Source organism: Arachis ipaensis, chromosome B07 (genome assembly GCF_000816755.2).
Source record: "Arachis ipaensis cultivar K30076 chromosome B07, Araip1.1, whole genome shotgun sequence".
In the NCBI taxonomy this organism is placed as follows: domain Eukaryota; kingdom Viridiplantae; phylum Streptophyta; class Magnoliopsida; order Fabales; family Fabaceae; genus Arachis; species Arachis ipaensis.
In genome coordinates, this window is record NC_029791.2 from 22,621,921 (window position 1) to 22,649,097 (window position 27,177).

Here is a 27,177-nt window from a genome sequence, read left to right on the forward strand (position 1 = left end):
AAAGGGAAACTAGGGTTTCTGATTAGGAATTTAGGATTAGGATTTCAATTGGAAAAAAGAGTTAGGGCTAGTATACGTATTTTTAATAAAATTAGAGTAATAAAGTAATAATTTAAAATCAATTTTAATCAAATAACTATGAAAATACTATTTAATTTTTAAAATCTGGGGTCTTACACTTCTTTCTGTTGCTCTCAGCTTATTTGGTTGAAAACCCAACTTGCTAATTATAAGTTGAATGCTGAAAGTATTCCTTTGTTATGTGATAACATGAGTGCCATAAATATTTTCAAAAATTCAGTCTTGCACTCTAAAACTAAATATATTGAGGTGAGGTTTCACTCAATAAAAAAACATGTTCAAAAAGGGAATATTAGCATTTAATTTGTTAAATCAGAAGATCAATTAGCGGATATTTTCACCAAACCTCTATGTAACGACCACAATTTTAAAAAATATAAATATAAATAAGTTATAATTCATTTCATAAATTGAAATTCCTTATTTTAGAAATTATTTTATTATAAATAATTATATTAAATTTTATGATATTTTAAATTTAAAATTCATTAAAATTTTTAAATAATTTTTATTATAATGAAATATTTTTAAAAATATAAAAAATTTATTATTATTATTATTATTATTATTTCCTTAGTTTCATTCGTTTTTGGCAAAAGCCATTAAAAAAACCAAAGAAAATTAAAGAAAGAGGCGTGGCTTATATGAATATATAAGCTTGACACCTAACCTTTCTTTCACTCATATGATTTTTATTTCACATGGAACCATGACACATGTTTACAATTTCCCTTAATCACCATCAATTATCTTTCATTCTTCCTAAATGAATACCGAACCAAAATCAAGGCAATACGGGAAGGAGAAGTGACCGAGTCAAGGAGAGAAACCATGGCGCTCTTTGATTTTTCGACTTTGATTTCTTGAAATCCGTAACTTCAATAAAAAATCTAATTCGATAAAAGTGTTGGTATCTTTTTTCTCTACGTGTTAGTATTATTTTTGTTCGGTGAAAGTTGACGGTGATATAACTCCCCTTCTCTTTGAGTTCAGCCAATTAAAGTTTTAGGAGGCACAGACGATTTCTGACAATTTTTTCTTTAGCAGCTTGGTCAAAAAACTTCTTCAGAGCTTCCATTGTTTTGCTTTCGTACGGAGGTAGGGTTTGGTAACTTTATAATAATTAAATATGAATTTGATAAGTAAATGTTGATTTGGTTGATTATTATTTGAGTTTGAATGAATTTATGTTGAATTACTATTATTGTTGCTTGTGATTTGTTGGTTTGGCTATGAAAAACAGCTCAGCTGTGGTTATTTTAATGATTTTGGAGAATGTTATGATGTGGTATTTTGAGAAAATTGATGAGATTTGGTGGTTGAAAGATTAAATTAAAAGTTGAGAAAAATTGGTAACCGAAAGACTCGAAAACGGATTAAAATACAAGTAATATTTTAAAAGGAAAGGGCTAAGGGTTTCGATTTTGGGTATAAGAGGAAGATTAATATTTAAACTTTATTTCTGAAGGGTAACATTGTACTTATATATAAAAATTGAGGTACAATTTGTAATTATATAAGTTTTTGAATATTTTGGATAATAAATAAAGTACGGAAGTAAAAATGGATATTTTATAAAAGTTTAGGGTTATTTTTATAAATATGAAAATAACTGAGGGTTTCAAATATGATTTTATAAAATATTGAGGTTAAAAATAGAATATTAAAATGTTCGTGATTTAGAAAGTAATTAATAAAAGTTTAAAAATAAGGTTTTATAAACTAAGTTTTAAAAGAAGATTATAAATATTATTTTAAATACTTCTTTAAAATTACTCATTTATATTAAAATAAATCATTATTAAAATTAGTATTTATCAAAGATATTATTTTGTAAGAATATTATAATGTGTAATATTAATGAGAAAGCAAGCAAGCAGAGTAATTTTAAAAGCTTTAGAGAATGCGGACTTAATTAAAGAACTTTATAATTCTTTTCCATAAGATACTTAGGGAGAGACGAGGGAATAATGCGAAGATAATTTATATTATGGAATAATAGGAAAGAAAATAAGAAGAAGAAAAGAAAAGATTAAAAGAATCTAAAGAACCTCTGCCACAGGAGAGCGGAGAGCAGGAATAATAGAAACGAAAGAAAGAATGAAACAAAGAGGAGATAAGCAGAGGTATTGTTTGGCACTGAGAACGAGTTGAGATGATTGTTTACCTGCTAAAAACGAGCAGAGATATGGTGGTGAGTCTACCGAGATTTAATTTTCAGAGATACATCGGCCAATCCAGGGGATGGTCGTACCTGTAAGACGGAGGTTGCTTACAGAGGTTATCAATACATACATTGGCCAGAGAGAGCCTCACCTGTAAGATCGAGGTTGCTTACAGAGGTTATGTTTGTATACATCGGCTCAAGAGAGTCGCACCTGTAAGACAGAGGTTGCTTACTGTTACAGCCCAAAATGAGCCACGACTGGCGCTCAGGGAAATAGTCCTCTGGCAAGCCCAACATATTCGAATATAAAATAAATAAAAATGTTACAAATATTTTGAATAAATTTACACTTTATAGAATGAATAATTACAGATTTTTAACAAAAATAAAATAAATAAATATAGAGGGATCCTGCCTGTGACATATGGAGCAGATGACGTCTAAGAACTCAACAAAGAATAGATACCCATTGCAGATCATTACCATTGAATAGAAATACTCACATAATAAAATATTTATTCCTGAAAAATATTTTTAGAAAACGGAGTGAGTTTTGCAACTCAATGACTAGACAATACATCTATAATTCACATGAGACCATCTAAACATTATTATCAAAATAATTTTAGTTAGAAAATAATAATTTATATGAATAAGTGAATCAATACGGGAGTCCTCATACGGAAATCAAATCAAATAGTCTACACTTGGGTGGCTCCACCTCTAAGGATACTCCTTTCCTCTAGTGTGTCCGTACGGGATAACAGATCCAACGTGTGGCCTACACGTTAGGCTAGCAACGCCCCTGCTAGCTGAGGTCTGAGCCAGATGCATCTAGGTTAACGTTATAACCGCCGTTAACTACGATTTTCTAATACGAATCTCCCAAACTAATTCAAAAAATATAATTTCAAATACAACCAATCTTTGATCTTTCAATATATATAGTATCAAATCAAATCAATAATACTTTCTAATAAAAAATCTTTTTCAATCATATGAAATGTCGAATATACTTTACAAATTCAGAGCATATAAGTGAGTATCCATAATACTTTAATGTTACAAAAACACATTCAAATAAAATCAAATATTCTGAAATAATACAAAACTTCATCAAACATGTATACAGTCTCACGTGCAGATTAAAAGTCTGAATTTCACAAAAATAAAGATTTAGTTCTAATAAATCCATTATTAAAATCAAATTCAAATCCTTGGTTGATAACTTGTAAGTATAATCATAAATTTAAGAAGCACATATTAAAATATAAAGCCAAATAATTATAAATGTAAAGCCTACTTACAACTTGATCCCAAGGGACTGAAGAGACCAAACCCGGAGTACCAAAGTAAAGGGTACAAAAGTGCCCAAAATTTGGACGGTGGCAGCGGCAGCTCCAATAGGCAAGCAAAACAGCGAACAGGGGCACAACAGAACAGAAGCGACGACGACTAAAGGCAGAGCAACGACGACAACATCAACAACTGCGGTAAAACAGTAGCGGAAACGGAAACAAAACAGAACAACCACTAACCAGGCTAGAACGGTAGTGAAACAGAATTGACAAAGGTGTGAAACGCTTCCTGCGACATTTTCAAAGGGCAAGGATAATTGTGGAACCAGTGGAGGAAGAATGGAGGATAGAGCACGGCCGGACAGGACAACAGCTTTCCAACGAGCTCTCCTCCGGCAGCGACACAACAGCTCAGCGACGAGCTCCTTCAGTGACGACGGCAACCCCAACAGCAACGACAGCGTCATTGCTCTCTCTCTCTGTCTAGCCATCACGTCCTCTCTCTCCCACTCCTCTGGACCCTCTCAAACATGGTGGCGGCTGTGGTAAATTCAGGACATTATATTCTACTCCCTTTATAAAAATTTTTGCCCTAAAAAATTAATATAGTATGCAAAATGTTATATAGTTTTAACACTTTACCAAACATGAGAAAGAATTTTAATGGGGTGCAAAAGTTACAAAATAGGTTTGTATTAAAACGACGCGGTTGACCTTCATCTGCTCTCATTTCCTTGACGACTCAAACATACATAGCACTTTTCACTTTGTTCATCATTTTCAAAGTACATTCGAACGTTAATCATCAGGAATAACCTTTCAACTTGTACCAAAATCTCCTTAATTTCCTCCTCGTAACACTCCTGCTTCATAATCTTCTTATGATGTCGTACACTTACAAGTTTCACCTTCCAAGCCTATGAGTCGTGTCCTAAAAACTATATTGCTTGTTATATCTAGGAATTGCACGTGACACTGAAACAAGCTCAAGTTTACTCAAAAGGATATAAAACTTACGAAGCGAAAAGCAAACATCATAGATGGCGTTCGCAAGAACTTGGAAGGATGTATAAGATTGCAATTAAGCTGTACAAAAACAATGAAATGTGCTAGAAAGAGTCAATCACATCCTAATAAGGAAATCTGAATCAAGGAACTTTGATAGAAGCAAGAAAAGAAGGATGGAGTATTAAATCGAAACAAATTCAAGCTGAATAAAAAGAGCAACTAGTTCAGACCAGATGACCACTAAAGTCGATGGCAATGTTCACGAAGGTTTAAGAGAATGATTAGAAACACAATCAAGCAAGGATATGCATAAGAAAAAGGACAAAATCAAACAAAGAAAGCAAAGTAAAACATAAATAAAAAATATGACAACACAATTTAGAATAGCCAACTTGACAGTCATAAAAATTGAAAATAGTGTCACAAAAATCAGTATACTTCCTTTTCCGTTCTATAGAAACCTTCAACGAAGTGCCTTTAGATTGTTATCATGACCTTGGATATTAAGTAACTATGTCATTAATAGATAGATTATGTAAAACATGACGGAAGAATATAAGCAATCATCTCATTATCCTCTAAACCAATATTTACATGTACATCTAACTTATTATCATTGTAAAATACACTCAAATATTTCCATATGATCACATAGTTATGACTTAATTTACAAATAAAGCATATATAAGATAATGAAAATAAAACTAAAATTTGATGTGATTGCAATTAACTTAAACTAACATTAATTATAATAACTGCTACTTTTTATTTTGTCTAAATCTTTAAACGTAATTTAGCTTTCAATATAATTCAAGCACATAGCAAAAGAATTTTATGTAATTAAAATAATAAGACTAGAGTTTTATTTAAAATTGATTTCATTTCGAAATTCAAACTAGAGAATTTTCAGTAGAGGAAACAAGTTGCTGTTGTATTGAGCATTCTGCAACAAAATCAGATTTTGACAAACACAATTCAAAAACTCACCATAAATCATAGACTTAACGGAAAGGTCTCAAATTCACCAGTCCAGCTCCTTATATTCCCAAGCTTAATCCAGACTTAGTCCCATGCAATTCCGATCATCACAGAATTAGTTATAGATTTCTAAGTTTCTAACTTTGTTTAAAATAATGCAAAAATCAGATTTTATAATTCAACTTTGAAAAATCATAACTAATTCTCCAGTTAATACGAAACCTTCAAACTTGAATATTAATAACTATAATTGTTGTAGTTCACTTAGCTTTTAGTCTCGTATCATTCCAATCACTATTAAGTTACTGGTTCACTTTCAAAGTCGCCGTTTTATTTCAAAACTCAGATTTTCAGCAAGTAGTTTAGTATTTCAAAATTCAACCCTTTTTAATACCTCTCAAAATCAATTTCAAATCAACCATCAGTCAAGTTTACCATCATTACAATATATCAATCAACCAGCTTATCGGCAATCTATCCAATGTAATCCACCAAAAATTTAGAATTCCGAGTAATTATTGGTCAAACAATTCACGATTCACATAATCAATCAATATCATTAAATCAACAATTCCAATCACATTTTGACAGTCACAATTCAGCCTTCATTTAATCAATCAATTACTCACAACAATTAAACCTATTTGCAGCTATTCAATAAACTTTATGGGTATTCTAAAATTAAAATCATTTAAAATTAAACCCCCCCTACATATGCAATAATTCAAGGTTTAAACCAGAACATGGTTAACTTGCACAAGGTAAAGTAACTTCAAGCAAAATGCTTTTTCGGATCATAAATTTGGAACTAGGAAACAGCTGAAAATCAGTAAACGAATTAGGAACTTATGAGTAAAGGGTCTTCAATGAAAATTCAAACAAGCAAAGCATTGCAGAAGTGCGAGGATAAAACTTGCATTGATTAAAAGTTTAAAACAAAGGTCTATAAAGGAAGGAAGCTTGAACATTCAAAGCACTTTCCCATAAAATAAATACTGTTACAGTATTAAAAAATCAAACAAATAAAATGTACAAAAATAGAGAACTAACCAACAAGTATAAGTTCAAAACTTTTGAAAGATGTTGAAAATAATGCTCAACTCGGGTGTTGAAAAACAACAAAGAATCTTAGATTTCAGAACATGATTGAAAAACAAATGAAGGAGGAAAGAAAGACCCTTCTTCAGAATTCAATGCAATATTCAGTACACAATAAACTAAATTGGTTTGAGTTATTTTTCACAACAAGGTAAGGGTATTAATCCAAAGCAGCATTAACCAGTAGGAAAACGAAAAAGGAAAAGAAAAAAGAAAGCATGGGTTTTGAAAAAGTGATTACTACATAAAAATTTCTATTCACAAAAATTCATGCCCCCTAATTTGCATGCTATTTTGAGTCATTTTACCATGAAAAATATGAAGTGCTGTCAGTAACTGAGCAAAAACAAAATGAATCAAAAATTGAAAATTTCAGAATCAAAGGAACCTTAAGATTGAAAAGGGAAGAACTTGAAGGTTCTCAGAAGAAATAGTGCTCTTGAAAGAAAAGTCACGTTCAACAAACAAAGCCATCGCAGAATAGATTATCAAACAAAAACAGTTCAACCAAACTATCAAATCGGAAAAGATCTTCAATTCAACTAACAGATCATAAAAAAAAAATTTTGCCACACCTAAACAGAGAAAATTATAATTCCAATCTAGCAAATAAGAATAACACTCCATGCATATATTCGTCACGTAGTTCTTCTCCTGAGCAACCGAATAACTATTTTTAAAATTATTGATTCGAAAGAAAGAATCACGAGTGGTTCAAAATTATGTTAACTTCAAAGATCATCAACATAAGAAGAACAAACTTGTTTTATCGATATCCAAAACAAAGCATCTCAATCAGCAGCTAAGTGAATCCACAATCCACAAATCTAAATACTGTTCTATGAGAGGAATAAGATAATAATTCACAACAAAAAGATATCAAATCTTTTAGATTATGGATGAAATCTTGAAATCAGAAACCATAGAAAACAACATGAAGATGAAGAAGATTAAAGCAAATATTCACAAAAGCGAGGAAGATTAGAACTCGCTACAAGGCAGGAATTGCGAACCGGAACCAAAACTAAAGTCATTGCAAAAGCAAGTTCAAGAAAAACTACCAAATAATAACTCAAGGATGGGTACAAAGAAGAGAAAAGAGGTGGCAAGAATCGACAGATGACTCATGATAACAAGAACCAAAAGACAAGAATGACAAAAAGAGAAGGATGACATTCCTATAGGCCTCTGATAGTGCCACAATTTGTACAAATAGGCGCGCTTATATTTATACAATTGTGATCCTACCATAGGACACTTGCTCTATATTACACAGATTAAACCTAAGCTCTGATAGCACTCTGTCACAGCCCAAAATGAGCCACGACTGGCGCTCAGGGAAATAGTCCTCTGGCAAGCCTAACATATTCGAATATAAAATAAATAAAAATATTACAAATATTTTGAATAAATTTACACTTTCTAGAATGAATAATTACAGATTTTTAACAAAAATAAAATAAATAAATATAGAGGGATCCTGCCTGTGACATATGGAGCAGATGACGTCTAAGAACTCAACAAAGAATAGATACCCATTGTAGATCATTACCCTTGAATAGAAATACTCACATAATAAAATATTTATTCCTGAAAAATATTTTTAGAAAACAGAGTGAGTTTTGCAACTCAATGACTAGACAGTACATCTATAATTCACATGAGACCATCTAAACATTATTATAAAAATAATTTTAGCTAGAAAATAATAATTTATATGAATAAGTGAATCAATAAGGGAGTCCTCATATAGAAATCAAATCAAATAGTCTACACTTGGGCGGCTCCACCTATAAGGGTAGCCCTTTCCTCTAGTGTGTCTGTACGGAATAACAGATCCAACGTGTGGCCTACACGTTAGGCTAGCAACGCCCCTGCTAGTTGAGGTCTGAGTCAGATGCATCTAGGTTAACGTCATAACCGCCGTTAACTATGGTTTTCTAATACGAGCCTCTCAAACCAATTCAAAACATATAATTTCAAAACATATAATTTCAAATACAATCAATCTTTGATCTTTCAATATATACAGTATCAAATCAAATCAATAATACTTTCTAATAAAAAAATCCTTTTCAATCATATGAAATGTCGAATATACTTTACAAATTCAGAGCATATAAGTGAGTATCCATAATACTTTAATGTTACAAAAACACATTCAAATAAAATCAAATATTCTGAAATAATACAAAACTTCATCAAACATGTATACAGTCTCATGTGCATATTAAAAATCTGAATTTCACAAAAATAAATATTTAGTTCTAATAAATCCGTTATTAAAATTAAATTCAAATCCTTGGTTGATAACTTGTAAGTATAATCATAAATTCAAGCAGCACATATTAAGATAATTATATATATAAAGCCAAATAATTATAAATGTAAAGCCTACTCACAACTTGATCCCAAGGGACTGAAGAGACCAAACCCAGAGTACCAAACTAAAGGGTACGAAAGAGCCCAAAATTTGGACGGTGGCAGCGGCAGCTCCAATAGGCAAGCAAAACAGCGAACAGGGGCACAACAGAACAGAAGTGACGATGGCTAAAGGCAGAGCAACGATGACAACATCAACAACTGCGGTAAAACAGTAGCAGAAACAGAAACAAAATAGAACAACCACTAACCAGGCTAGAATGGTAGTGAAACAGAACTGACAGAGGTGTGAAATGCTTCCTACGATGGTTTCAAAGGGCAAGAATAATGGCAGAACCAGTGGAGGAAGAATGGAGGATAGCGCACGGCCGGACAGGACAGCAGCTTTCCGACAAGCTCTCCTCCGGCAGCGACATAGTAGCTCAGCGACGAGTTCCTTCAGTGACGACGGCAACCCCAACAGCAACGGCAGCGTCATTGCTCTCTCTCTCTCTCTCTGGCCATCACGTCCTCTCTCTTCCACTCCTATGGCCCCTCTCAAGTATGGTGATGGCAGTGGCAGTGACTCCCACTGGCGCCGCCTCTCTCTTCCCCTCTTCTCTTCTTCCTTCCTCCATCACTCCCCCTCTCCTTATTCTTCCTCTCTTTTTGTTGTCTTCTATATGTGGGGGTGGGGGTGTATGTGATAAAGTGAGTGTTAGTAGGTTTAATTTGGGAATTAGGGTTAGGGTTTGGTAAAAGAAATAAGGGTAGTATAGGAATTTGATAAAATTGGAGGGTTGGATAGTAATAAAAGAAATCAAATGTAAAAGGTTTTAAAAAAAATTCAGGACATTACACTTACAGAGGTTATGACACTGGAAACCAAACTCAGACAAAGGTTGCTGAGTTACGTCGGGAGCGGGTCAAAACTGACAGATGAGCTCATTACCTACACTAGGGATAGCCATGCATCATACTTGTTTGCGCATATTTTTTTGTGAGTGTATTTTTTGTGATTGTGGGTGTGCTAAATGACTGTTTGAATTCTGTGTTCTTTAATTGTTGAATTAGATCGTACCTTGTTGACTGTTATTGCTAACCATGTATATATAGAATGAACTTAACTCCTAACCCCGACCCTACTAAGAACTCCCCAGTTCTTACCCCCTATTTCCACCCCTTTCAGCTACAGGTGCGAAGGCTTATTGCGAAGCTTCAGGAGCACAGAGGAATATGTTTACGAATTGAGTTGTTAGAATTTATTTTCCCCTCGCCTTGTTAGTTAGAGTTTTATTCAGAGGGGTAGGTTCTGTGATTGCTGTTGTATGTAATACTACAATGTATTATTAATATTAAGTATGTGAATATGTGTTTTTGTTCTTGTTGGAAAAGTTATAAGTTTTAGTAAAACCATCGATAGATTTACGCGTAAAGGATTAGGTTAGTAATGCCTTACTTTTGGTACGATCATGAGGTGTTAAAAATTGGGGTGTTACACTCTAGCTGAAGACAGATTTTGCAAACTTAGGACAAATCTAGGGATTTTAAGTCATGATACTTTATTTGAGCATTGCTGATGTATTTGTTGAAGTTTTTGTCTCTCAGGTGGGGATGAGACAATTCTGGGCAAATAAAGAACCATCATTCTGAATATCATTTTCTAGGCTCATTTGCACGATCTGAATCTTCTGGGCCAACCCATCAGTTCAGAGTTGCTGTGGTCCAATATATTTTCTTAAACTCTACATCTCTGGGCCCAATGAGTGTTACATTATTCATGTGTTATTTTGTGTTTTGTCTTTTAGTGAAAAACTTTTTTTTTTAATCTGCTTTGTTTTATTTTTTAATAAAATCAAATCATCTTTTGTGATGTCAAGTCTTTTTAAGGTCTAGTCATAGGTGATGCAGTTGCATGTTTTCAAGAAACTTCCTTTCTTGGTGCAGTTACCAAACTTCTCTCTTCATAACTACTTCCACTACCTCTTCATTTCTTCTCCACTACCATTAGTATTTTGTTTCATTCGAAACCTGGGTTCACTCCAGTGAGGAAGAAAACTGTGATTCAAAAGAGTCCAAGGGCTAAAATCTTCAAACTCCCAGAGAAACCTAGACCCTCTACTCGCTCCAAAGATCAGGCTTTCACACCTTCTCCATCTCCTCCTACCTCTCCTCCTCGCACCGATCCAATGGCAAGAACCAAAACCACTCTAACGTGTCCCTCTTCTGCCAAGCTAATGGCTCCACCTAGTTCTCCTTCCAAACCAAGTACTTCGAAGGGGAAGCGCCCTGCTACTGAGGAACCTACGCCTGAACCTTCTCGACCTAAGCCTAGGTCTGCTCCTAATCATCCTTAAAGAGGTAACCATTGTATCCCTCTAAAATCGGTTAAAGAGCCATCCATTGATCCTTTTGCACACAAATCTCATTTTATGACCTCACACTCAGATTACAATCCTCTTCGTTTTTGCTCTGCTATGAACAATGATTTCTATGAGGGTGTTGTTGTTTATCGTACCATATGTCCCTCCTTTTTAGTCGATTTACCAAATCTGAAAAAGAAAGGTTTTGTTTTTGTTGATAATCTTGAATTTCTGGACTGGAACCATATTTTTCAAAATAAAAAAACCTGTTTACCTAGTCTTAGTCAAGGAGTTTTATGCAAACATGACCTATCATAAGGGCAGCATTCACTCCTACGTAAAAGGCCGTGACCTTGTTCTAAACAATGAAACCATCAGTGATTCTCTGAAATACACTGATGTTGGTGCTTGTGTCTACACCTCTCGTAAGTGGGATGACGAAGTAGGTATCTCAGACAATGATGCTCTGGCCCGTGTGTGAACCCATCTCTTTTATTGATGGCATCACTCCAACTCACAAAGATCTTGGTTACACTCGTGCCCAGTTGCATCGCATAGTGAACCATATCATCCTTCCTCAAAGTGGCTCATATCAAAGGGTGTCTTTCTGTGATACTCTAGTTCTATGTGCTATCCTCACAAAAACTGAAATTTCTTTTGCATACTTAATGGTAAGGTATATGTTTGATTTCATTAGAAGTGAGAAAGATAAAGCTCTTCCTTATGGCATGTTCTTAACCTGCATTTTTTATCATTTTGGTGTTGACTTGTCAAATGAGACATATGAAAATAGACACTCATATCTAAAAGGAGGTGGTTCTGTGAAACAGCAGAAAAAGGGACCAACTCGAACTGAAAGGGTAGTTCTTGATGATGATGATGATAACAACTATGAACCAGAAGAATCCTCTCCTCCATCTGCCTCTGGGACTTCAACTTTCACTGGACACAAATCACTCTTATATGGAGTGGTGAAAGATGTAGTTCAAGAATTTATCTCTCAATCTAACCATCAAATTGCAATGAGCAAAGAACAGAGGAAATTTGCTACCAAGCATAAAAATTTCCTCAGAAAATCCAGAGATAAAGTGGCAATTTTCATGAAGTTCATTAACAATCTCCAAGAGGATGACACTATGGCCACTGACCGTGAAGATCCTGCTGATTCTGAAGAGGATGGTTCATATGCCTGAGGATGTCTTTTCTATTGATCTTTTATGTGCTGTTTTATTTTGATAATTGTCTCATAGAACAATTGTAGTTTATTTTGAACTTTGTCCTGTCCCGGATGACTATAAACCGATTAACCACTGTTTTCTTTTGCACTTGGTTTATCTAGTATTATGGACTTTGCACCATAACAGTTTGCTGCAGGTTTAAAAATGCGTGCATTTCTTTCCTTGATGATAAAAGGGGGAGTAGTATTAGTATTATAGTATTAGTATTACTCTATTTTATATTGCTCTATTTTTTTTGTTTTGTATGTTCTGTTTCAGCATGTTTTGTATTGGCTGATTGTTTTTTATGCTTGATGAGGACATGCTCTGTTTTGTAAATTTAATCTAAGGCTTGAAACTCTTATGGAATGCACCATCTCCTGATAATCATTTGCATGTTGTACATAGTTGTGTCTTCTTTATGAATGTGTGAACAGGAAACAAAAAGAAAAACACAAGTTCAGGGGAGCAACTTTTAAAAAAGAAAGGGGGAGCAAGTCAACGAGAACGGATATCATCTAAAGGGAAGTACTTTAACGTTATTCAATTCAATTCCTTTGACCTTCTCGTTTATAATAATGTTTGTCATCAAGAGGGAGATTGTTGAGTTAAAGAATTAACTAACTTAAATGATGATGACAAACATTGATTTAATGGGTTAAACACTCAATTAGTTTTGATTATTTTATTTAGTGATGCAGGCCAAATAAATAAAGCAACCCAAACAAAAAGGAACAAGGAAAGAGGAGCTGCCCATATCTCCAATCGAAGCTCAAGTGATAGTAACAAGCATATCTATTGGATCGGACGAATTGACAAGAATATCCAAGCCCAATGCAATTCATCCAAGTTGAAGCCAACATTCACATTGCTTGTGGTCAAACTCATGAAGAACGAGAGAAAGCTTCTTCCTGGTTCATTCATCAGAGAAGAAAGAAAGAGAAAGGTAAATCACAAAAGCAAATGTCCAATTGCCCTAATCAAAGCAAGCTAAGCTAAGTCAAAGGATAAAGGTGATTTATTTCCATTTACATACAATTTATTTTCTTCACTCCTTCTTCAAAGTTCTGCAATGCCAAATTGGGATATATGGAGAGAAAGTGATTTATGATAATCACTATTGTGAATCAAAGGCTCAAATTGGGGACAAAGCATAAACTCAAGGGTTTGGATTTGGGTTTACCATTGAAAAGTTTCTTTTTTCTGCTCTAAAGTCTTTGGTCAAGCAAAAGGAACCAGCTTTAAAATTTCTAACTTGGGGTTAATTGAAATAAGTGAGATGACAAGCTAAGGGAGCTCAGAGTTCAAAAAGTTTACTAAGGAGAAATCTAAACTGTGACTCTGTAAGAGGTACAAAAAGGAAAAATGCTTTTCTGATTTTAAAAAATGAGAGAGAATCAGAATCTGAGTTTGTTTGAGAGCTTCCCTGTGAAGAGTTCAACATTTTGGACAGTTTTTCTAAGTTAAAGAAACATTCTGCCAAGATGAAGAACTTCATCAGAGATAGCTAAATCTGGTTCAACTTATAGCAAAAAAGGTTGTTATGCATCAATCTCCTTCATGTTTTACGGTTTGTATCTCAGTTTCAATGTATATCTTTCTGTATTATCTTTGAGAGGTAAAAGGCTGAAAGAGAGATATTGAGAAAAAGCCTAAGAGTGAAAAAGGCTGAGTGAAACACTTGAGAGAAAAGCCAAGAGTGAATTCTGATTTGCTTTGGTTGTAATTTTCTGTCTTGTGTCAAGTACCTGTGAGGTACCCCTTGCTAGTTGGGTAAACACTTAGTATAAAGAGTTAGGTATTAGTATAGCCAAGTCAAGTTTAGGAAGAAACTTGAGTGTCCAAATAGGATTGAGTGAATCCTAGGAAATTAGTGTATGTAATACTTTGATTATAGTGAAAATTTCACCACTGTTGTGGTGGAGACTGGATATAGGTTGCATTGCACAAGACAACTGAACCAGGATACATGTCTGTGTCAATTTCTTCCTCTCTCTCTGTTCTATTTTCTGATATTTATGAGACAAAAAGAAATTGTCTCTTAAATTTTTCACTGCACAGTTCAAATAGAAATCAGGTTCAAGTCGTGTAACAAAGGAGTCGTTTATTAAAGCAAAAGAAGGCCATAGATTTAACCCCCTTCTCTAAGCCTTCTGTAACCTTCAAAGCAAAAAATATTACAAACATACAAATTTGCTATTTTTGCACAAAGAATATACCTCATAGCTAAACAAGATTTATTATATTATTAAATGACTAATTATTTTATTGCTTTATTAACAAGTTAATGTAGATTCTATGAAACAAAGTTATAATATTAACAAATTAAATTAAGTAATTCATATTTGGTATGTATGACATTCATATATCGACTTCTTCTCTACAATTATCAACTTTCAAGGTATATTTTTCTACTTTAAACTCCTGTACTTTTACAATATATATTATTCAATATATGTTGCGATTTTATACATATTTATTTTCTCAATTTATCTTGTTCATGTCATATGACCTTCAATATAAATTGTGAATATTCAATAACAAATTGCTTTGAGCGAGAAATTCATCAATAAGTTGTTGTGGGTCGAAAAATTTTCCAAGACAATTAATTATTATATTCTTGGATCATACAATCAATTCCGTCAATGGATATCTATTTCTGAACTTTTCAATTCACATACAATCAAATGATATGCGTATGTCATGAAAAATTATTCTCAAGTGGAAAAATATCCCCCGCACAACTATCTTGATTGAATGACTCTTACCACTCAATTAATTTTTGAATAAGTGCCGACATAATAACCCGACTAAGCTTGGGGGCTCATCATATCATTATTCACTTATCTTTTAACCGAGTTATAACTCATTTAATTTTCTGAGCTTAGCCTGGATCATATGATCGGCAAACAAACCTTGGAGGCTGTGATCCGTCATCTTATAGCTCGGTCTTTATTGTGCATTATGAGTTATAACTCGACTTTATTTTCCTTCATTCTAAGTTTGTAACAGACGATCTTAATAACCATTATTCTGACTTAATGACCAACAGTCATAACATCAACTCTATTCATCAATCCTATGCCTATGAAGGCACCAATTTTTATATCTCAAAAGGGACTACATGATAAGTTCTATTTCATGTTTAACATTCTATAATCATAGAAATTTTATACCTCTTAAACACTTACTGACTTGAGGGTCAGAGTGTCTTTTGCAGGTACCCACCCACGGTATTCTTCGATGTCCGAATTATTTTCACTCTATTAAAGAAAAGACGTATTACAACAATGCAAGAGATTAGCTATACCTCAAAAGTTCATCCACACAAGCACAGTAAACTATCTAAAGATAGTGGAACCAAATTGGATGATGTTACTTCTTATAGAAGGTTGGTTGGTAGATTATTCTACCTCATAAATACTAGACCTGACATTTCCTTCATAGTAGGTAAACTAAGTCAATATGTAGATCATCCAACTGATCAACATTTTCACGCTGCACTTCCAAGTGCTGAGATATTTGAAGCAGAGCCCAGCCAAGGGACTTTTTTTTTTTGGCAGATAGCAATTTGAAGCTCACAAGATATGTTGATTCTGATTAGGCCACATGCTCAGATACTAGGAGACCAATGATAGGTTTTTGTTTTTGTTTTCTTGGAACATCCTTAGTCTCATGGAGAAGCAAGAAGCAAGACATAGGTGTTTATTCTTCATCTGACGCTGAATATCGAGCAATGGGTCAAGCTATAAAGGAAGGGCAGTGGCTGCTTTATTTACTTAGAGACCTTAGAATTCCTCATTCGGAGCCTTTCAATCTGTTTTGTGACAATCAATCAGCTCTATATATTGCAGCCAATCCAGTTTTTTCATGAGAAAACCAAGCACATAGAAGTAGACTGCCATTGTTCGAGAAAAGGCACAAAAGGGAATGGTGAAGCTTCTACCCATTACTTCAGTACAACAAACTGCAGATTGCTTTATAAAAGTATTGGCTCCTGGACCTTTTGATGCAGCACAGAGAAAGTTGAGGTTACTTGATTTATATGCTTCTCAATCAAAGGATGCATAAGGATCAAAAGTGGTTCAATAGTTCACAACTTGAGGGAGGATATTGAGCAATTTATGTAAAGATGCAAGTTGTGAATCTTCTCTGGTTTCTTGGTTTCTAACTTGAGGGAGGATATTGAGTAGTTTGAGTATTGATAAAAGTTGTGAAACCATATTAGTTGTATTTAACTTAGGTTACTAAGAGTTAGGTATGACCAACTCAGGTTAAATATTTAACATAGTCTGTTAGATCCATAATTAATTAATAGTTAGAGTAGATGCTATATATATGGTAACTAGTGTGCTACAGTTCAAAATGTTCACACTTTCCTATAATTTCAAAATATGAGAATCACTATTTTCTCTGTTTCTAGCTTCTTCTCTCTAATCTCTTGATCACTAACACAGTTTTCACAATAATGTTGAGCTCTCTAACTTCGCATATGTTCCAATTCCACATATTATTGCAACTTGTACTTGAACCAACCAAATATGAAAAATATAAGTTCATAAAATAAAAGGAGACTTGAACTGGTTTTGAGTTCTTGACCAGAAAACATAAGTGATTATACAAGGACATAACTCCTTTGGATCGAAGTTTGTGGCAACCTGTTTTCTAATCCTACTCAAGCTTTTCCCGCTCTTTCAGCTACCGACTCATCCGTTTGCCTCCGAGAAACAAACGATTGAGCCGAGCTTTAATTTCAAGCATTCCATACTGTATATAGTCATAAGAAGCCTTGCCAAGAACATCCTGGAGCCTTCCAATGAAGCTTCCATATGCCGGCAACAACATGTTTTCTACGGATACTATTATCTCTTTCCGTATTTCATAGCTGCCAAACCATTTAGACTGAGTGCAACATATCTCCTCAAATTGAATGTTGAACAACTCTAACTTCTCTTTCATGGACTCAATTGCTACATCTTTTGCCAGTGATTCGTTGTTGTTGTCTAGCTTCAACAAGCCTAGCACCTCATTCCATGAGCTTCTTTGATAGTCTTCAAGGTTTTTCTGGAATTTTTTTGTGTGCTTTTGTATCCAATCATCACCCAAAATTTCAGCGAAACTATATCGTTTGACTCTGCCGAAGTCTATCAATCGAGCAGAGGGAAAATGCTTCAGTGTCTCTAGTTTTATATACATAATGTTATTCATCATGGCCACATAATCCAAAGAAGTTCCAGTGTAAATTTTGTACTTGGCTTCCAAATGGTTCTCCAACAGCTCTATCATCCAAGCTATCATGGCAGGAAATGAAGGACAAGTTGTTATAGGATATTCTTTGAAAGCTTTCTCAATCATAGGCATGACTCTTACTATTGCACCAAGACCATTCATTACATCGCGGGTGATTGGTTCAATGCCTCCTGGAACATCTGCAATGGCTGAATCACAGTGAATCAGATTCTCCAAGTTTTTGAAAACGTCTCTTATTTTCTCACCTAGTCTCCTCTTTGCCTTGATTGCATCGTTTCTCAGCGATGCACCGGCCTGATCAGGAAATAATGATTCCAACTCGGTAATCATGTCATTCAACTCCTCAAACATACTCACCACTCTTCTAAACATGGCCGGAGGCGAACGGATGTCAACTACTATTGTATTCACAAAGTTTAGTAGATGAGTTGTGAGTTCCTTGCAAGCCAGCACAAAAGATAGATCCCCCACTGAGGAGAATCCCAAGAAGATGCGATCACAAAGCCTGCGTTCATATAGAAATAGTACACGGAAGGCGATTTTAAAAGTTCTGTTCCAACTTAGAATGTTGTGTGTGATGAAAACATTATGGTCCTCAGGTGTGTGTTTCAACTCTAATTCTGAAAGAAACTGTTGCAAGAACTCCCTGCGGCAATTGCTGTATAAGTGGCAGCACTCCTTCTCATATCCAGCAGCCAGTGCCATCTTAAAAGTTTCGTTGATGTTGTTGATAATTTCACACGGAAGCATGTCGATTAACAAATTGTCATCGAGATGAAAAGGCTCCATCAGGGACTGGCCGTAAAGTAGGCCTAAAAGTTTTCGATTCTGCTTCTTAAGTGCCTTTAGAGAAGACAAGAGGCCCGGCTTGATGAGAGCAAAATCATTATTGACTTCTTGCCAATGCGAATCAACTTCGGTGATTGCGCTGTCTTGAGTAATGCTAGAATTTAATAACAGTTCTGGTGGATCTACTTGAATGACATGAGGCTCTTCTGGGACTCCATGATATCCATTTATTTCTTGTTGAGCATCCACACAGCTATGGATCATGATGAGAGCATAGCTATAACATGCTCCAAGTATTCCAAAAACCCACTTTATCCTCATGAGTTGTATTGTTAGAGCCGCGAGAAAGAAATAGAGCAAGTCCACTTCAAATCCGCAGTGACTATGCCTTGACAAGCCAAGAAACATCACAGCAAAAGCAGCACAAGAAGCTATAGAGTATGCATCTGGTTTCCCATTCACGGCTTTATCAAAGTAAAAGGAGTAGAAAGATGTAATCATCAGAACCAAAAATGCCAGATGAGTTTTTAGTCGGAGACTTCCTGGGCCATGTGATACCTGTAAGAAAAAATCACTAAATTTAATCTGTTTATATAATGTAAATATTTATAAAAAATTTTACCAACCATCTCTCGTAAAAATTTAAACAGTTAAACAAAGATACATGAATGATTCTATACTTAACACGCCAATGGTGCAAAAGCCTCTTCTCAAATAAAGAAATGTGAACAACAAGAATCTCTTTTAACATTTTGGTCATAAAAGCTCTTGTCTACTGCAGTTTATTATCAAGATCAGTATAAAATAAAATGGAGCAATACCTTTACAAACAAAACTGCAGTGCAGATGATGAAACTGAAGACACAGTAAAGAAATGTTTTCAGCAAGTTCCATTTCCCGAACAGAGAGTTGAAGGAGGAACTTAAAGCGTAACAGAGCAATCCAAGTACGCCTGAAGCAAAACGAACAAAACTCCATAGTTGTGGATGCTTCAGCCACATCTTTCTTTGGTTAAGCAAAGGTTCCATGATATATTTGAGTGCGTATGAGTATTCGTAAGAGTTTCTTCAACGGAAGGTAAGAGGAGCCATTGTTGCTATTCATTCTTCGGTAAAATAGCGAGCCTTCCTCTGTTTTCAAAGATAATCGACTTGTAACGTGTTTGAAAGGTTTAAGTTTTTGGACCTATGCCCATTTTGTTTCTCTTAGTCTACAATGTATTATTAAGACAGACGATGGTTTGTGATGGAAGGCTAAGATTAATTCATCTTTGGGATAACGATAGTGACTAATGCTAGGATTATGCCGTCATTCGAATGAATTCAATTTAATTCAAAATTGTCTTATATTGTGCTTAAAATATAGGATTTCTTTGGGGCTATGGTCTCAGGTTAATAAGGGGGGCTTCTATTATCTACTAGTACGGCGGATTCTAGATTGGTCTCAGGTTAATTGGTTTTCATACCTTTAGCCATCAGTGAACAAGTATTCAAAAATAATTTCAGAATTGATAATGTAAATCACCTATTAATTCTTTTATGGACGGACAAAGTTCAATATGAAGTTCCATGCTAAAGTATAGATATAAGTAAAGGAATGCAAAAACTGAGTTTGAATTGTGAATGGAATTAAGTCCAAGAGATCATATGATTATATACAAACCCATACATTCTGAGATAACTAACTGCCAGCATGGCACTAACAAACTATAACAGCTATAACTGACTCCAACGGATTCTCTACTAGATGGCCACTTGAGTGATCTTCATCTGCTCCCTGACACATTTTTATGCGAAGCATGCTAAAATTCAGCATTTCACAAGTCATATTGATAATGATGAGCTCTCTGGTTCTGTTACATGATCCAATTGTCCATTGCCATTGAAGGCCAATAATGATTGATCTATCATATCAGTGTGGAAAGGCTTTGACGATAGATATGAATAAAAGGATTCAGATGATGAGTTCCTCTTTATAGTGAATCTAGGCTTGCGACAATGGGCATGAGTACCTTTGTAGTTTACATGAATAATTTCCCCATCAATTGTTCTCTCTACTTTCTTCTTAACTTTGCAATTGGGATGTGCGCATCTGTAGCAGCTTGTCTGATTTCCCCTTCTTAATGGGTTTTCTTCATATTTTCTCCAACTGTATCCATCATCATGCATTTGTTGTTCCCCATCGTCGTAACTCGATTGGAAGGCATTTAAGTAGTTATCATCTCCGCTTTCAAATACTCCATTTGCAGCGTCGATTTCTACTGTACATGGTCTTGCATTCTCAGCGTTCTGGATTGTGGTTGAGGTTCCGATTTGGAACGGAGAATCATGAGAGAGTAGCAAAAGATGGCTGCAACGATGGAGAGCATCAAGTTGATCTTCATGAGTTGAATAGTTAGGCATCCAAGGAAGAAATTGAGGAGCTCAGCTTCAAAGCCAAGATCAATTTGCCTTGACAGGGACAAAGACATGAAAGCGAAAGAAGCACTCGAAATCATGCTTAGTAGGTCTGGTTTTCCATTGTTAGATTTATCATCGAATAATGAGTAGAGAGAGGTTAGTAGCAAAACCAGAACACCCACATAAGCTTTAAGCAAGAAGCTCTTTGAAAGCCTGCATTTCTTGGGAAATAGCATCATGGTGCTGATGCTGAAACTTAACAGGGTGTAAAGAATAGTCTTCAACAAGTTCCACTCTCCAAATAGATGTTTGAAAGAAGAACTCATAGCATAACAGAGAAATCCATTGACACTGGCCACAAATCCTGTAACTCTCCATACCCGTTTATGGTGTAGCTTGTAGGAATTTCGGATTGGCATGCCGCTTAAAATTTTACAAGTGTTTGGTCATATTTGTTTCTTTGTTTTGATCTTTTGTTACTTGTTTCATCGAGAAAAGAAAAAAAATTGAAATTTCAGCAGGTGTATGGATTCTTCCTACTCTAGTGGCGTCTTTACTCTTCCATTGCGACTAGTTTGACAAATTTGCTTACACTTCTTTGATTTTTGTCACATGTACCACAGTCCTTTTTTATTCTTATTTTTTGACTTATGGCATAATATTATCTTTCTACGACAATATCAGTAATTCAGTATATCACAACCCTGTTTTTTAAGTTAGTTTTTTAGTTTTCACCCATAAAATAAAGTCATTCTCACAAGTCACAATTGGGGATTGGACTTGATTACTTGACCATGCAAATCAAAACAATAAATTAATAAAATAAAATAAAATGAAAGGGGTGATGATTTTGACTTTTTGAGTTTACAGAAACGTGGCGAAGACATGAATCATCTAGAGCTAATTATTTGAAGTATGTGATGACGGATGAGTTGATTTTTGGGTATCATTGAAGTGCTTAGTTTAGCACCGTTTCAAAGGAGAATAGTTTGAGTATACCATGTCCGATAAATTTCACGTACAACCTTTGAAACAACAACAACAACAACAACAACAACGACAATAACAACAATAAGCGCCAATGAGTTATACCTTAAATGACATAGTCTCTCCATACTCATCTAAGAGGTCGTGAATTCGAATCTCCTTATCATTGAAGTGCTTAGTTTAGCACCGTTTCGAAGGAGAATTCAGTTTGAGTATACCATGTCCAATAAATTTCACATAGTCTCTCCATATTCATCCAAGAACCATATCCGATGAATTTCACATAGTCTTCCCATACCCATCTAAAAATATCAACCAAATATTGCTGAAAGTAATTAACTGCACCCGTATAAGAAAGACTTGAGTGTTAGAGTGGACCACACACACGAATATCCAAGGGTTGCAGAGATAAGATTAGTGTCTATTTCTACTGTTGAAAGTTGACAAGAGTTTATTGATTCCAATTTGGTGTGCTAGTTGACATGTACTAAAATAACAACTCACCCGCGAAACACGTTAAAAAAATAACAATTATGAAGTGAAAATTGCAATTGTAGAGTCCTCCTTTCCCCTACAATTATTACAAGAAAAAGTAGGCTCCTATAGCAAAACTGTAACAGAATTAACATGAAGCTCATCGAAATTAGGAGATGGCTGACGCAGCCACATGTATGGAGGTTTGTTGGTTTGGGTTCATCAGTAGTCGGTTTATTCTGTTACGCAGTTAGCTCCTCCTTCAACAATCTGTTTGGAGAGTGGACCTTTCTGAAAATATTTTTTTACACTCAACTCAGTTTAATCATCTGCATTGCAATCTTTTACGCTAAAGTTTGGCAAAGTTCAAGGAGTCTCCGGTTCAAAGGTAACATGGCACTTTTAGTGTTAACCATAACCTCTGCTTACTCCTTCTTCTTGGATAGCAAAGCTGTAAAGAAGAAACCAGACGCATTTAGCTTGATATCATGTCTTGCGTTTTCTATCATGTCGCTTTGCTTGTCAAGACAGATTCCTTGCGGATTTGAAGTGGATCTGATGTATTTCTTTCTCGGAGCTTTAATAGTGCAACTCATGAAGATAAAGCTATGGTTAGGTATTCTTGGAGTAGGATTCAGCTATACCCTCAACATTCTTCGTTCTTCTTTAGATGAGAACTTGCATGAAGGAGCAGGACTCCAAGAAGATCAACGTAATGTCGTAATCCAAGTGGAAGAAGAAGAAGAAGAAGAATCCATTTCTCCTCAACCACCAAGATTCATGAGTGTTATTCAAGAATTGCATAGGGCTAATTGGGGACTTGTTGAGGTGTTATGGTGTCATTTGAAGGAATACCTTGTGGACAAAGATGATCAAATTCCGATTCCAATGACACTGGTGAATGACCATAATTTTCTTATCAATGCGCTTCCGCCGAAAGCAGTCGACGACCTCCATGAAAAGGTTAAGCTGATGATGGATTCCGGGTTCAAGAATGAATGCTCGAACCAGTATAATAGCTGGAGAAGGGAGTTCTTGGACATGTGTCTATCAATGTTGCGGTTAAAGGTTATCAACAAGATTGAAGGGGTTGACGAGAGAGAGAGGATTAGGAGGTGGGTGAAAGCTTCAAACGTGGTTCTGAGGATTGTATTGCCCAACGAAAGAAGACTCTGTGATCATGTTTTCTTGGGCTTCTCTTCTTTTGCTGACGTCACTTTCATGTTGTTTTACAGCGATGTCGTAACTACCTTGCAAAAGCTCGCTAATGATTTTGTAACGGAGAGGCGTTCTTCGTTGACTCGTTTACCGAGCATGGTGAAGGTGGTTGGTACACTGCAGGATCTCATTCCAGAGCTTGATGATTCAGTGTTTTCTGCTCAACGCAGTGAAGCAGTCTCCATCATGGAGTTGGAGACATTAGAGGAAGCAACCAAGGATTATTATTGTACAAATATAGAGAATCTAATCTAATATAATTAACATCATTTGGCTTATTTTTGTTATACTTTGTGCACGGATATTGAAAATATTTTGCCTTATGGTTGCTCTCTTACTGACATAAAATTTATGTAAAGTTTTTTCTTTCTATTTGTCTTTTTTAATTTTTACTTAAACTCTCTAAGTCTGATATTGTACAAATGCTTGATACCTTGCAAGATGTGAGACTGATAGCTGACACACAGGATAGAGTGGTGTGGAGATTTAATAAAGAAGGCGTTTATAGTACTAACTCATTTGTGCAGGTTTTGCAGGAACAGACCTTGACGGACGATATTCTTAGCTACAAGTTCACAAATGAAATCTGGAAAGGAATGGTCCCTCCTCGGATAGAGTTGTTTACTTGGTTTGTGCTTGTAGGTCGAGTCAATACAAAGGATCGGCTAAGTCGATTGGGCATCATTGAACGAAGTGATAATGTCTGTGTTATGTGTAGTAAAGAAATTGAATCTGTACAACATCTGTTTGTTACGTGTGAGTATGCTTGGCAGGTGTGGTGCGCTTGGATTAGACATATGGGTCATGTTTGGAGCATCCCAGGTTCTATAAAAGAACACTTTGAGAGTTGGAGGACTATGACTTTGAGAAAAGACGTGCGAAAAATATGGTTAGTTGGATTTTTCCAGAATAAGACAGCAGATGTGGTAGACTGTGTGAATAGGTCATTTTGTTGCTCTAGAGAGTGGTGCAAAAATTGACTCGTGTTGTTGATGGCTATGACAGAGATGACATAGGAGTTGCTAAATTTCATGTAATGTATTTCTATATGCTCCACTGCATGTGTTGAGCTTGATTCTCTTTTCAAAAAAAAAAGGGTAAAGTATATTTTTTGTCCCTGAAGTTTGGCAAAAGTTTCAAAAATACCCTTAAGTTTTATTTTGTTTCAATTTTGTCCCAGAAGTTTTCGATTTGCATCAAATATATTCCCGACGGCTAAATTTTCAAAAAATTTAAGACCAATCTAACAATAATGCATGAAAATGATGCTTAATTTGCTTGTGTTGAAGGTTGTTCTTATGAAATTGTTGTTGAATTGGTCTTAAATTTTTTGAAAAATTAGCCGCCAAGGGTGTATTTGATGCAGATCGAAAACTTTTGGGACAAAATTGAAACAAAATAAAACTTAGGGGTATTTTTGAAACTTTTGTCAAACTTTAGGGACAAAAAGTATAATTTACCCAAAAAAAAAAAAAGTTCTAAGGTTAATAAATTACCATTCTAAGGGTGTGGAATTGAAATAGGGAGTAAACGTTCATAACTCATTTAAGTGTGTGAAAATAAAAACGTACATAATTCCACCTATTTAACCCATTGTCAACCTTATCTATTTTAACATCACGTTTGTATAGATATGATTATTTGTTTTCGTACATCATATTTGCAGGCATCCTGCTCGTATTCAACATTCATATTGATAATGATGAGCTCTCTGGTGCCGGATCATGATCCAGTTGTCCATCGCCATTGAAGGCCAATGATTGATCTATAATTTTAGTATGGGAAGGTTCTGAAGGTAGAAGTGAATAAAAAGATTCAGATGATGAGTTCCTCTTTATAGGAAATTTAGGCTTGCAATTACGGTGGGCATGAGTACCTTTGTAGTTTACATGAATAATTTCCCCATCTATTGTTCTCTCTACTTTCTTCTTAACCTTGCAATTCGGGTGTGAGCATCTGTAGAAGCTTATCTGATTTCCCCTTCTTCTCAATGGATTCTCTTCATATTTTCTCCAACTGTATCCATCATCCTGCATTTGTTTTTTGCCATGGTCGTAACTGCATTGGAAGGCATTTAAGTAGTCATCATTTTCAGCGTCAATATCTACTGTTACATGGTCTTGCATTCTTAGTGTTCTCACATGCGATTGAGATTCCCATTTGGAACGAAGAATCATGAGAGTGTAACAAAAGATGGCTGCAACGATGGAGAGCATCAAGCTGATCTTCATGAGTTGAATAGTTAGGCATCCAAGGAAGAAGTTGAGAAGCTCTGCCTCAAAGCCAAGATCAATTTGCCTTGACAGGGACAAAGACATCAAGGCGAAAGAAACATTCGAAATCATGCTTAGTAAGTCTGGTTTTCCATTGTCAGATTTGTCAGAGAAAAATGAGTAGAGAGAGGTTAGAAGCAAAACCAGAACACCCACATAAGCTTTAAGCAAGAAACTCCTTGAAAGCCTGCATTTTTTGGGAAATAGCATGATGGTGCTGATGCTGAAACTTAACAGGGTGTAAAGAATGATCTTCAACAAGTTCCACTCCCCAAATAGATGTTTGAAAGAGGAACTCTTAGCATAACACAGAAATCCATTGGCACTTGACATAAATCCCACAAATCTCCATAGCCTTTTCTGGTTTAGATGGTAGGAATTCTGGGTTGGCATGCCGCTTAAATTTACAAGTGCAGGACCTTTCAATTGTGTTTTTAAGATTGGTGAAGTTGTAGTACTAAAGGTCTGAAAGTCAAATCGCGTGTTTACTTGGACTTTGAAATTATTACTTGATGAAGTTGCTGACAATCCAGTTTCTACCCATAAACTAATAGTTATACGTTACACACTGTTTGAACTTGGACTAAATCTTGAACGACAAATTCTATATTCTTCCATATTAAGTAAGTCGTGTTATCGGTTTTTCACGTTAGATAGATTCATTGCTATTTTTAATTTAAATTCTAAAATTAATAATAAAATAAAACTCTAAACTCTAAATTATAATCTATAAATTATATTTAAATTTTAAATTCTAAATTAAGTAAATTATAGCAAAAATATTCATTTGTTTTCATAACACAAAAAAAATAATCTTAAACCATATAAATAAATAAAAAAATTTTGGAAAAAAAGTCCACAACCAACTAATAAAAATCAGCCAACTTCAACCAATATATAATTATGAGATCACAAAACAAAATTATTTATTGGCTAAATTTTCAAAATAATTTTTGAAATTAGTCTCGTACACCAAAATCATCTCTAAAATTATCAAACATGACATATATTAGTCTTTGACTTGTTTTTCATTAATGATTTAATGCTAGTGAATTAGTGATACATGTTACATAATAATTTAGTCAACGATAAAAACAAATATTATAATTGGCAACTCTATTAATATTAAAAATTTAAAAAAATTCAGAAATTATGTTGTAATTTAATTATTTTTTATTTGTTTTTAAATTATGATTAAATTTTTATTCACTATTTT

General features: G+C 34.8%; 3 protein-coding genes and 1 long non-coding RNA gene across 4 annotated transcripts; 1 reads left to right on the forward strand and 3 right to left on the reverse strand.

Moving 5' to 3' along the window:
* LOC110264912 lies at positions 7,527–24,165 on the reverse strand. The gene is made up of 3 exons (XR_002351246.1): positions 24,154–24,165; positions 16,811–16,818; positions 7,527–7,617 (listed from the first exon to the last, which is right to left on the reverse strand). It is a non-coding gene; the product is annotated as an uncharacterized LOC110264912 (long non-coding RNA).
* Positions 16,992–19,818, reverse strand: LOC107609545 (exocyst complex component EXO70B1-like). Its single transcript, XM_016311547.2, has 2 exons — positions 19,432–19,818; positions 16,992–19,168 (listed from the first exon to the last, which is right to left on the reverse strand). Exons 1-2 carry the CDS (start codon positions 19,636–19,638, stop codon positions 17,270–17,272), a joined length of 2,106 nt encoding a protein of 701 aa, XP_016167033.1. The 5' UTR covers positions 19,639–19,818; the 3' UTR covers positions 16,992–17,269.
* On the forward strand, positions 22,475–23,957 carry LOC107608253. Its single transcript, XM_016310099.2, has 2 exons — positions 22,475–23,585; positions 23,706–23,957. Exons 1-2 carry the CDS (start codon positions 22,624–22,626, stop codon positions 23,941–23,943), a joined length of 1,200 nt encoding a protein of 399 aa, XP_016165585.1. The 5' UTR covers positions 22,475–22,623; the 3' UTR covers positions 23,944–23,957.
* LOC107608227 lies at positions 25,211–26,451 on the reverse strand. The gene has a single exon (XM_016310083.2). The coding sequence runs from the start codon at positions 26,352–26,354 to the stop codon at positions 25,377–25,379; it is 978 nt and encodes a 325-aa protein (XP_016165569.1). The 5' UTR covers positions 26,355–26,451; the 3' UTR covers positions 25,211–25,376.

Excerpts from the sequence above, each read along its gene's own strand:
- LOC107609545 (XM_016311547.2), bottom strand. The coding sequence starts at position 19,638 with ATGGAACCTTTGCTTAACCAAAGAAAGATGTGGCTGAAGCATCCACAA. Across the intron at positions 19,169-19,431 it reads CTGCAGTTTTGTTTGTAAAG|GTATCACATGGCCCAGGAAG; the intron begins GTATTGCTCCAT and ends TTTTTCTTACAG.
- LOC107608253 (XM_016310099.2), top strand. The coding sequence starts at position 22,624 with ATGAAGCTCATCGAAATTAGGAGATGGCTGACGCAGCCACATGTATGG. Across the intron at positions 23,586-23,705 it reads GAGAGAGAGAGGATTAGGAG|CGATGTCGTAACTACCTTGC; the intron begins GTGGGTGAAAGC and ends GTTGTTTTACAG.
- LOC107608227 (XM_016310083.2), bottom strand. The coding sequence starts at position 26,354 with ATGCCAACCCAGAATTCCTACCATCTAAACCAGAAAAGGCTATGGAGA.